Here is a 12009-nt window from a genome sequence, read left to right on the forward strand (position 1 = left end):
TGTGTATAGCCTGTCATAACTTCTTGCCAGGTGTGAAGACAATGTCTGGCATTGATCAAAAAATGGTGAATGTCTGTTGAGCTGAAGATCCGATTTCCCAGGGTGCAGAAAAGAATATGCCAGAGGAAAAAGTGGAGAAGAGGCCAGGCACAGTGTGGTCCTTGGCCAGGAGCCTCTCAGAATTCCCAGAAGTTCAGATCTCTGAGCATGAGATGCAGCATGTTATTCCTGCTGCCACACAACTTTGGTGTTCTGTGTGTTTGGTGGCTTTTGCCTGTTGTTTCCCTGGGGATCCCCTTCCTGCATGGGGATGAATCATGGCAGCATGGTTTATGTAGGATGGGACCTGGGGAGGTGTCCATGCGAGAAAATGTGGACAGAAAGGCCATGTGTGAAGAAGGACTGCACAGGGCCCTTTGCAGTCAAGTTCTGAATGTCCTCACTCCAGTGTTTCTGTGGCGTTCTGCTTGTGAAGATATCTGCCATTAGTGCCTTTAATCATGTCTGTCTGAAGGTGGAGTGTTGTTGCTCAGGCAGGAGCTTTTCCCACTCCTGATGATTCCTCCTGAGTTGTCGGAAGTTCCCCAAGATGTTCCCTCTGCTCGTATTCTTGGGAGGGACAGGAAGAAGCGCAGTTTGTATTCCCAATGTTGTCCAGACCTTGTGTTCCAATGAAGTGGAATGGGATCCTTCGGTTTTCATCTCTCCTGTAATGAAAATGTCCCACTCCCCACTCTGCTGTTTTTCTTCTCTCATATTGGAAATGTGTTGGTAACAGTGGATGAGATGTAGTCTGCTGAGTTGTGGCTGCTGACAGAGAGCAGACATTTGGGCAGTTGGCTGTGAGTGTGGGTGCTGTTTTTTGGACTGTTCAGAGCAGAGGTTGTCCTTGAGAGAATGTCATTGGCTTTCAGGTCTGCCTCTTGCTTCCAATGTGATAGAACCTTAAGGAACCTCATGCTGAAGGTGGCACGTGGACATCCATGGTTCCCTTGCTGAGAGCAGGATGAAAACTGCATTTAGATGAGGCTGGTCAGGGCCTCATCCTGTCAAGGTCTGTCTGTCTCCAAGGAAGGCTACTTGTGTCAATCCCTGGCCCGGTGTTCCAGGGCCTCCCCAGGTTCTGTGTAGAGTTTTGTTTTTGTCTGTCCACTTGGTTTTCCTTCATCTCAGTCTTCTGTACCATAGGCCTGGCTTTGCAGCAGTCTGGCAGATGGCCTTTGACTCCTGTGTTCTTGAGCATGAGGAGTGGCGGCTCCAGCAGAAGCTGTTGTAAATGTCCATCAGGCCAGCTTTCTCCATTTCCATCTGAGATTGCTGAGCCAGTGCAAAGCCTTGAGAGTGCCATTTCGGGGGAAGATCCTGGCAGTGGTGGGAGAAGGCGAGGCTCTGCAGAGGGTGATGCTCAGGAGATGGATTTGGAGCTGGATGCTGTCTGTGGGGTGGAGCATCGTTCAGGTGTTGTAGCAGTGATTTTGGAAGAGGCATGGAGTGTGCGCGGGCATTTGACAATGGGCAGGATGGTGTTGAGCAGGAAACGAGCCTTGTATGTGAGAAATGGAGGTTCTGGGTGTAAGCTGGAGTGTGGTATTGGCCAAAAAGTGGGGAGGAGGGGAAGAAGTGCTCTCCATGTTTACGATGTTGGTAAAGCTCATGTTTTGATGAATTTGAATGGGATCCTTTTGTTTTCTTCTCTCCTGCATGAAAGCTTCCTTGTTGATTTCTGTTCAGTCCAGCTTCCCTAGAAATCACTGATAACTTTAAATGAGAATTTATCTTTTAAACTGATTCTCCGTGCTATAATCTGTCCCTTTTCCTGAGCAAGCAATCACTAATGCTGCAGTTCACTCATTCATCTGCAAAGAATATGTTTTTGAGAGACAAAAGTATGTATGTTTTGCTTTTCAGTTGTGTTCCCTTTATGTTGGATGGACTGAACATTGTCTGGGGAATGCCTGTAGGCTTGGAGCCTTCTGGTGAGTGTGTGGGGACCAACAGGGAGAACAGTTTCTCCCAGTGGCAACAGTTCCTTCCCCTGGTGTCTGCCTGATTTCAGAAATACAGGAAATTTCTAAGGAGACGTGGTGGGGTGGGTGTAATCTTTGTGCACTTGACTTCCCCCCTGTGTCTGTGCACTTGCATAGTTGGCCTTGGTCGAGATGGTGCATCTCTTGTAATACAGCTCATTCCAAAACGTGAGTGTGCGTATGGTAGCAGTGCGTGGTGTCCAATGACTTCCAAGATGTCACATAGCTGAAGGAAGTTTTTCCATCCATCTTCCCCAGAAATCTCTGATAACTTTTAAAGAAATTGTGCTTTACAAGCCATTCTCTTCTCGTGGAAATGCTTCTTTTTCTAAACAAGCAAGCACTGATCTTACAGGTAAGTGTCTCGTACTCAGAGAAGATGTGTTCAAGAGAGCAATGCATGAGTTTTTGCTATTTAACTGCAATATGTTGATGTTGGATGGATGGGACGTAGCCTGAGTAATGTCTTTAGGTTTGGAGCAGCATAGTCCTGTTGCCTGATCTCGTTCCTTTCCTATTGCTTCCCAGCTCAGTGTGAGCAGGTGGCACGAAAGACATGTAGAGGACAGATCCTTCTGCTTTTCTCTGGGGGAATGTGTTGCTGGTTGAGGTATTTTTTTTCAGTGAAAAAGCAGTGGTGTTACCTTCGTGGAGTTGCTGGGTTTTGTGATGGTTGGCTCTTGTTATGGATGAGATGTTTCTGGTGGGAGTACTTGTCCTGTGTCCTGAGGTTCTTGCTGCTGGAATGTTCTGGCAGTGGATGTTTACCTGAAAAGCTAAACGAGAGCTCACCAGTTGGCATGTGGTTGGCAAGTGAGCCGCACCAAAGCTTCTTCCTTGGGGTGTAGGGTTGTGTGAGAGATCTGCTTTTCCCCTGTGCTTTTTCCCCTTCTTGGAGGATTTGCATGCTGGGTTATGATGGATCTGAGCTGCTGAATGAAAGACTCACCTGAGCAGTGTGGAGTCCTTAGAACCTGCTTGCAGTGTGCATCCTGGTATCCTGGTCTGCAGTAGCCTATTTAGAGGAGGAGAGCGAGTTCTCTGGAAGAGTAATACCCAAGGGGATGTCATCCTCCTGAGTGCTGAGGGACGCTGTACAGAGCTCAAAGCAAGGCTGTGAGGAAGATGAAGAGAGCTTGGCTGAGGTCATGTCTGTGCTTAATGCTGAGTGTGTGCAGGCATTTGGATAGCGTTTTAATGAAGCAGGAAAAAAAAGGGGGGGGGGAAGGAAGAAGAAAAAAGGGCCAGGAAGGGAAAGGGAAAGGTTATGAAGGTTAATGCAGGGAAGGGAAAAGTGAAAATTAAAGAGGAGAGGAAGAGAAGCAGATGGATAGAAGGAGAGAAGGAAACCAGGAAACCAGGAAGAAGTTGTAAGAATAAAAGAAGAAATTGAAAGACTGAAAGGAAGTAACAGAAAAAAGGAAGGAACATAAGAAGAAAAAGGAAGAAGAAATCGAATGAACAAAATAAAAGAAAGGAATAATGAAGGAACAGAGAGAAAGAATGAAGGTATATGAAGAAGGAAAGAAGCAAAAGAAGGAAAAGGGAGAAAGAAGGAACGAAGTATGCATGCAGAAGAAAGCACGCAAGCAAGAAGCAAGCAGGAAAGCAAGCAAGGCAGAGAATGGAGGAGAAGAAAATGAGAAGATAGACGAGAAAGAAAGGAAGGAAACAAACAAGCAAGCAGAAGCATCCATTGCCGTGGTGCGTGCAGGGCTGGGAGCCGGTCGGTGTGCGGGGAGCGTCGTCTGGAGCGCAGCGCTGCGGGGCTGTTGCCCCCTCGTTAGCGCTGCTGTCTCGGCCTGTGCTGGGCTCGGTGGCGGCGCCGTCGCCGTGGTGTGTCCCGCGAGTGCCGGGGGCGTCCCGCGAGTGCCGGGGGCGTCCCGCGAGGCGGGGGCGGCGTCGCTGCCGTGCTGGCGGCGGCGGGCGCGAGTGAGGCGGCGGAGCACACGGTGTCGCTGCAGGCTCAGGAACGGCGCGGGAGCGGCGGGAGGGCGGCTCCGCCCCGGGGCGGCGGGAAGGGCGGCTGTGCGCGCGGGGGGAGCGGCGCGGGGCGGGCAGGAGAGCGGCGGCGGCGGCGGCGGGAGCCGTGCGGGGCGCGGGCGGCGGCGGCGGCCATGGCGGTGTGCGTGCGGGCCGTGGTGCGGGTGCTGGTGCTGCAGGCGGCCTGGGCGCTGGGCGGCGGGCAGGTGCGCTACTCGGTGCCGGAGGAAGCCAAGGGCGGCACGGTGGTGGGTCGGCTGGCGCAGGACCTGGGCCTGGAGGCGGGCGAGGCGGAGGCGCGGCGGCTGCGGCTGGTGGCGCAGGGCCGGCGGGCGAGCGTGGAGGTGAGCGGGGCGAGCGGGGCGCTGGTGGTGAGCTCGCGGCTGGACCGGGAGGAGCTGTGCGGGAAGAGCGCGCCCTGCGCCCTGCGCCTGGAGGTGCTGCTGGAGCGGCCGCTGCGCGTCTTCCACGTGGAGGTGGAGGTCACCGACATCAACGACAATGCCCCGCTCTTCCCCGCCGCTCTGGTAAACCTCAGTTTATCGGAAAACTCGCCTCCCGGTTCCCGTTTCCCGCTGGAGGGCGCGTCGGATGCGGATATCGGAGCCAACGCGCAGCTCTCCTATACCCTCAGCCCCAGCGAGCACTTCGCTCTGGATTTGCAGAAAACAGAGGATGATACCGAGTCGTTATTCTTGGTGCTGAGGAAAGGTCTGGACCGCGAGTCTCTGGCCGAGCACCGTCTGTTGCTGACGGCGAGAGACGGGGGCAGGCCGTCGCTGACGGGCACGGTGGAGCTGGTGGTGTCGGTGCTGGATGCGAACGACAACGCGCCCCAGTTCAACCAGTCGGTGTATAAAGTGCGGCTGCCGGAAAATACTGAAATGGGCACTTTTGTGCTGAGAGTAAATGCCACGGATTTGGATGAGGGCAGCAATAGGAACATCTCTTATTCTCTTCAGAGCTTGTTTCCTCAGGATGGAAGAGACGTGTTTGGAATTCACAAAAAGAGTGGAGAGATTTATCTGAGAGGTTCCCTAGATTTTGAGGACGTTGGAGTGTATCGCATACAAGTGGATGCAAAGGACATGGGAAACCCACCCCTGTCGGGTCACTGCAAGGTGGTGGTGGAGGTGTTGGACGTGAACGACAACGCGCCCGAGGTGTGGGTGACGTCGCTGTCGGTGCCGGTGGCCGAGGACGCGTCGGTGGGGACGGTGGTGGCGCTGCTGAGCGTGTCGGACCGGGACTCGGGGGCGAACGGGCGGGTGCGGTGCGCGGTGTGGCCGCCGTCGCCGTTCGGGCTGGTGGCGACGTTCGCGGGCTCGTACTCGCTGGTGCTGCGGGAGGCGCTGGACCGGGAGCGGGTGTCGGAGTACGAGGTGGAGGTGCGGGCGGAGGACGGCGGGGCGCCGCCGCTGCGCGCCAGCCGCGGGCTGCGGGTGCCGGTGTCGGACGTGAACGACAACGCGCCGGCGTTCGCGCAGGCCGTGTACACGGTGCTGGCGCGGGAGAACAACGCGGCGGGCGCGGAGCTGGCGCGGCTATGGGCGCGGGACCCGGACGAGGCGGGCAACGGGCGCGTGAGCTACTCGGTGGCGGAGGGCGGCGCGGGCGCGGGGTCGGGGTCGGGGTCGGGGTCGGGGTGGCGTCCGGCGTCGAGCTACGTGTCGGTGGACGCGGAGAGCGGGCGGCTGTGGGCGCTGCAGCCCCTGGACTACGAGGAGCTGCAGGTGCTGCAGTTCGAGGTGCGGGCGGTGGACGCGGGCGAGCCGCCGCTGTGCGGCAACGCCACGGTGCAGCTCTTCGTGGTGGACGAGAACGACAACGCGCCGGCGCTGCTCCCGCCTGCCGGCGGCGGGCCGGGGCCCTGGGCTGCGGGCGAGGCGTCGTCGTCGTCGTCGTCGGCGGGGTCGCTGTGGGCGTGGGCGGCGTGGGGGGCGCCGGCGGGGCAGGTGGTGGCGAAGATCCGCGCGGTGGACGCGGACTCGGGCTACAACGCGTGGCTGCGCTACGAGCTGTGGGAGCCGCGGGGCAAGGGCCCGTTCCGCGTGGGGCTGTACAGCGGCGAGGTGAGCACGGCGCGGGCGCTGGAGGAGGCGGACGGCCCGCGGCAGAGGCTGCTGATCGTGGTGCGGGACCACGGGGAGCCGTCGCGCTCGGCCACGGCCACGCTGAGCGTGTCGCTGGTGGAGGGCGCCGAGGCGGCGCTGGCGGCGGCGGGGGCGGTGTCGGCGGGGGCGGGGCTGCGGCCGGCGGCGGGCGCGGAGGGCGGCGCGGCGGCGGCGGCGGCGGCGTCGGCGACGAACGTGTGGCTGGTGGTGGCCATCTGCGCGGTGTCGAGCCTGTTCCTGCTGGCGGTGGTGCTGTACGGGGCGTCGCGCTGGGCGCCGCGGGCGGCCGTGCTGGCGGGGCCCGGGCCGGCGACGCTGGTGTGCGCCAGCGAGGTGGGCAGCTGGTCGTACTCGCAGCGCCAGAGCCGGAGCCTGTGCGTGGCGGACGGCGCGGGCAAGAGCGACCTGATGGTTTTCAGCCCCAACTGCCCGCCGCCGCCCGGCCCCGCGCCGAAGGAGCCGCCGCAGGAGCCGCCCGCTCTCCTGGACACGGTCAGTGCCACTCGCCCTCCCCTTGCCCTTTAATCTTTCTCCCTTTTCCTCGCCCTTTAAAATCTTTTCCTCGCTCCCTTCTGCTCCTTCCTCGTTCCTGCTCCCGCCTGCCCCCTCGAGGGGGTTGTGGCAGCCGGGCGCAACCCCCAGGCCCGCGGCCGCTCGGTGCTCGTCAGGTGCTCGAGCTGCGAGTTCCGACAGCGCTGTGGCCTGGGTCTGTGCCCCAGCGCGGGTCCTGCCAAGGGCTGCTGTACTCGGATCCCCCCTCCTGCTGCCGGGATAGGGCCCTTCCTCTGGTGTAGCTAGAGTACCTGAAGACTTGCTGATGAATGTTTTCTTCATGCTTTTGGTCAAGATGTGGTGGTGGAGGGGTTAGCTGTGAAATCTTCTCTGCATGCATGATGCTGGAAAGTAGATCTATCTGATGCTGATGACACAGTGATATTGGTGTCTTGCTCCTTCTCACCCATGGTTTGAAATGGGATGTGTGGCAGCTGAGCACCATTGGTGCCTGTTCGACTTCTAGTTGCGGCCACGTATGCCTTGTCCTATTCTGGCTATTGTCTTTAATCAGCTGATGGTGTTAGTTTACCATTTGCATCTCTGTGTTTGCGTCTCCAAGCTCTCCTCAGCTCCTGGTTTGGAACATCTTACTTATGCTAACTGTTAAGTATCTGAGCTTTTTCTCAAAGAGAATACAATTAATGCGGATGTTTATTGGAGCTATCATGACATGGGTTCCATAAATGCTGTTGTTTACTGGTGTGTAGCATTTCTGCACAAGATTGCTGAAGGACTGCAGGCCATGAGGAGTCAGTCTGGTGGTGAAATCCCACCAGACAGTATTCACTGCCTTTTAAGACTCTGAATGCAGAGTGTGCTGTTGTTGTTCTGCAGTTTGCTGTTGTTTTTTTTTGAGACCTCTGTCTTCCTGTGTTTTAATTGTTCACTCAAGAATAGATGCTGAAGGTGACACTTGGGCCTTTGGGCTTTTCTGACTGTGCAGTGGTGTTACTGGTCAGGGAAGTGGCATGTCACACACTGTTCTGTTTTCTTTCAAAGAATCTGCCAGACCCCATGTGTAGGAATCCATTGGCATGGTTTTGCAGGTTTTGGAGCTGTTATTGATGGGAAGGGTCTGTGAATGGTGGAGTGAGCCTTTGGGGTGAGAGGAGAAGGTGTGTAATCAGGTGGAGGTGAATGTGGCAATGGCACTAAATGGGACTTGGCCATTTCCTGATGTGATCCATAACCTTGCCATTTTCAGATCTCTGCTGTTTGCAAGCCATACCAGTGTGGACTTGTTTTTTTCTATGCCCCTTGATGTCTGTGCCCCAGAGAGGGGCTTTGAAAGGACTGGAGTGCGCAGAGCATTGCTCCTGCTGCTGGGAGAAGATGAGATGAGATGAGATGGCTGAAGGAGCTCAAGACATGAAGAGTTGTCTGCCTGTGAGAGTTCAGCAGGCACTACTCACTTCCTTTGGGGCTACGGAGGTCAGAGTGTGCTGATATCAGATGTGGTTTCATGCCCCAAAGTCTTTCCTCCTGTTGCCTGATTCTCCTGTGAAGGCGACATGATGCAAGGTGACGACTGGGACTTGAGGGTTTTCTTTGTCCGCTGTGTAAGCAGCTCCACTTTGGTTCTCACAGTGAAGTTACCATGAAAGGAGAAAAGGCAGTTCAGGCTTTCCCTGTTGCCTCTAATCCTATTCAGTAAAGCTAGCACTTGAAAGCTTTCTGATGAATGCATTGCATGCAGGTTGTTTTGGAAGGGTAACGTTTCAAATCTTCTTGGTCTGTGTGGTTCCAGCAGGCGGTCTTAGTTCCTACATCTGTTGGTGTTGAGATGTCGTTGCCTTGCTCAGAGATGTGTTCCATGGAGGAAAACAGAATTACCCAGGTTCTGTGCAGAGTTTTCTGTTTGTTTGCCCACTTGGTTTTTGTTCATCTCACTGTTCTGTACCATGGGCCTGGCTTTGCAGCAGTCTGGCAGATGGCCTTTTGACTCCTGTGTTCCTGAGCATGAGGAGTGGCGGCTCCAGCAGGAGCTGCTGTAAACGTTGTCCATCGGTCCAGCTTTCTCCGTTTCCATCTGGGATTGCTGAGCCAGTGCAAAACCTTGTGAGTGCCGTTTGTGCAGGGGGAAGAGCCTGGCAGTGGTGGGAGAAGGCGAGGCTCTGCAGAGGGTGATGCTCAGAGGTGGGTTTGGAGCTGGATTGTGTCGGTGGGGTTGAGCAACGTTCGGGTGTTGTGGTAGTGATTTTTTGAGCGGCACGGAGAATGGGTGGGCATTTGGCAATGGGCAGGATGATACTGAGTAGGAGATGAGCCTTGTGTGTGGGAAAAGGTGATGCTGGGTGGAATCCAGAGTGTGGCATTGACCAAAAAGTGGGGAGGAGGGGAAGAAGTGCTCTCCGTGTTCATGATGTTGGCAAAGCTCGTGTTTTGCTGAAGTGGGAATGGGATCCTTTGGTTTTCTTCTCTCCTGCACGATGGCTTCCTGTGTGATAGCTGTGTGTCATGGAGCACCTCACACTCTCCCATGACTGAGGAGCTTTTGCTAAGCTTGATGTTTTCTGTACAGTCCAGCTTCCCTAGAAATCACTGAAGACTTTAAATGAGACTTTCCCTTTTAAACCAGTTCTCCATCCATGAATCTATTCCTTTTTCTGAGCGAGAAACCACTGATGCTGCTGGTAAGCTGTTCCTATCCAAAAACTATGTGTTTCAGAGACAGATGTGTTTAGTTGTGTTTCCTTTATGTTGGATGGACTCAACATTGCCTGGGGAATGCCTGTAGGTTTGGAGCCTTCCGGTGAATATGTGGACATCAACAGAACAGTTTCTCTCAGTGGCAACAGTTCCTTCCCCTGGTGTCTGCCTGGAGTAATGAATAGAGGAAATTTCTAAGGAGGCATGATGTGGTGGGTGTAATCTTTGTGCACTTGACTTCCCCCAGTGTGGGGAGGTGTTGCATAGTTGGTGTTGGTGGAGATGGTGGGTTTCTTCTAGCAGGGCTCATTCCAAAAGTGAACGAGTGTATGGGAGCAGTGTGTGGTGTCCAGTGATTTCAGAGGTGTCCCACATCTGAAGGAAATTTTTCCATCCAGCTTCCCCAGAAATCTCTGATAACTTTCATTAACGTTGTTCTTTATAAGCAATTCTCCTGTCATGGAAATGCTTCTTTTTCTAAACAAGCAAGCACTGATCCTACAGGTTAGTGGATCGTACTCAGAGAAGATGTGTTGAAGCGAGCAATGCATGGCTTTTTGTTATTTAACTGCAATATCATCATGTTGGATGGACAGAACGTAGCCTGTGTAATGGCTGTAGATTTGGAGCAGCAGAGCACCGCTGCCTGATCTTGTTCCTCTCCTGTTGCTTTACATCTCAGTGTGAGCAGGCAGCAGCAAAGACATGTAGTGGAGGGACCATACTGCGTTTCTCTGGGGGATGTGTTGGTAATTTTTCAGTTAAAAAGCAGTGTTGTTACCTTTGCGGGTTTGTTTCTTTGTGTGGTGGTTGGCTCACGTTACAGATGAGATTTTTCTGCTGAGAGTAATTTCACTGGGTCCTGAGGTTCTTGCTGCTGGATTGTTCTGGCAGTGGATGTGTGCCTGAAAAGCAAAGCAAGAGCTTGCCATTCAGCACGTGGGTGGCAAGTGAGCACCAACTAATGCATCTTCCTTGAGGTGTGTGGGAGTGCGAGAGAGCTATGGTTGCCCCGTGCTTTTTCCCGTTTTTAAAGGATTTGTGTGAAGGGGTGTGCTGAGTTTGAGCTGCCCAATGAAAGACTCACCTGAGCTCTTTGGAGTCTTTGGAACCTGTTTGCAGTGGGCATCCAGGTCTCCTGGTCTGTAGCAGCCCATGCAGAGGAGAATGAGTTCTCTGGGAGAGTAATTCCTGAGGTGATGTCTTCCTAATGAGTTCTGAGGGACGCTGAACAAGGCTCAGCCAAGGTGGTGAGGAACAGGGAAGAGAGGTCTTACCTAAGAACATATCAAAGCTTGATGGGAAGAGTGGTGCAGGCATTTGGAAAGCATTTTGATAAAGCAGGGAAAAAAAAAAAAAAGGAAGAGGAGAATGAAAAAGGACAGACAAGGAGGGAAAGTGAAAGGCTCTGAAGGTTAATGCTGGGAAGGTAAAAAAGTGAAAAATGAAGTGGAGAGGAAGAGAAATTAGTGGATAGAAGGAGAGAAGGAAAGAAAGGAAGCGGGAAGATATTGTAAGAATGAAAGAAGGAATTGACAGAATGAAAGAAGGTACAAAGAGATGGAAGTATGGAATAGAAAGAATGAAAGCAGGAACAGGTTGAATGAAAGAAAAAGAAAAAAAAGAATTAATGTAGAGCTAAACTGAAAGACGTTTCAGAGAGAAGGAAAGAAGTGAAAGAAGGAAAAGGGAGAAAAAATGAAAGAATTATGTATGCAGAAGAATGCATGCAAAAGAAAGCATGCATGAAGAAGAATGCATGCAAGAAAGAAGCAAGCTGTAAAGCAAGCAAGATAGAGAATGGAGGAGAAACAAAGGAGGAGAGAGATGAGAAAGAAAGGAATGAAGCAAAGAAGGAAGCAGGAGCCTCTGTCTACATGGTGTGTGCAGGGCTGGAAGCCGGTTGGTATGCAGGGAGCGCTGGTTGCAGTGCAGTGAAAGTGAGTGAAAGACTCACCTGATCTGTGTGGAGGTCTTAGAGCCTGTTTGCATCCACATCCTCTGGTGTGCAGTGGCTCATCAGAGTAATTCCTGGGGGAACATGGTCCTCATGAGTGCTAAGGGATGCTGTACAGAGCAGAATGGAAGGCGGTGATGAAGAGGAAGAAGAGGTCTTGCCTCAGAGCATGTCTGAGCTTGATTGGAAGAGTGGTGCAGGCATTTGGAAAGCATTTTGATAAAGGAGGAAAAAAAAAGAAGAGGAGGAAGAAGAAAAGGAAAAGTAAAGAGGAGAGGAAGAGAAGCAGATGTATAGAAGGAGTGAAGGAAAGGAAGGAAGCATGAAGAAACTGTAGGATGAATGAAATAAGTAAGAGAAAAGGAAATAAGGAACTGAAAGAATGAAAGAAGGAACTGGAAGAGAGGTAGAGAAATAATGAAGAAATAATCTAAGAGAAAGAAAGAGAGAAGAAAGAAGTCGAGAAGAATGCAGGCAAGCAAGAAGCAAGCAAGACAGAGTGGAAGAGAAACAAAGGAGGGAAGAGCCAGGGAAGGAAGGAAAGGAAGCAAGAAAGAAATGAAAGGAAGGAAATTCAGGAAAATACGGAAAGGAAGGAAGCAAAGAAGCAAAGACAGAGGGAGGAAAGAAACGAAAGTTGGTTAGTAGTGAAAGAAGGAAAGAAGACGTCCAGAAGAATCTAGGGAAGCAAGAAAGGAAGCAAGAAAGAGAATGGAGTAGAAGC

At 53.1% G+C, this 12009-nt stretch overlaps 1 protein-coding gene across 1 annotated transcript; it reads left to right on the forward strand.

The window, feature by feature from the left end:
* Positions 1-1228: 1228 nt before the first annotated feature.
* LOC136786394 (protocadherin alpha-6-like) lies at positions 1229-11624 on the forward strand. Its single transcript, XM_066977214.1, has one exon. The coding sequence runs from the start codon at positions 4145-4147 to the stop codon at positions 6647-6649; it is 2505 nt and encodes an 834-aa protein (XP_066833315.1). The 5' UTR covers positions 1229-4144; the 3' UTR covers positions 6650-11624.
* Positions 11625-12009: the final 385 nt, after the last annotated feature.

This window comes from Anser cygnoides, chromosome 14, assembly GCF_040182565.1.
Source record: "Anser cygnoides isolate HZ-2024a breed goose chromosome 14, Taihu_goose_T2T_genome, whole genome shotgun sequence".
Lineage (NCBI taxonomy): Eukaryota > Metazoa > Chordata > Aves > Anseriformes > Anatidae > Anser > Anser cygnoides.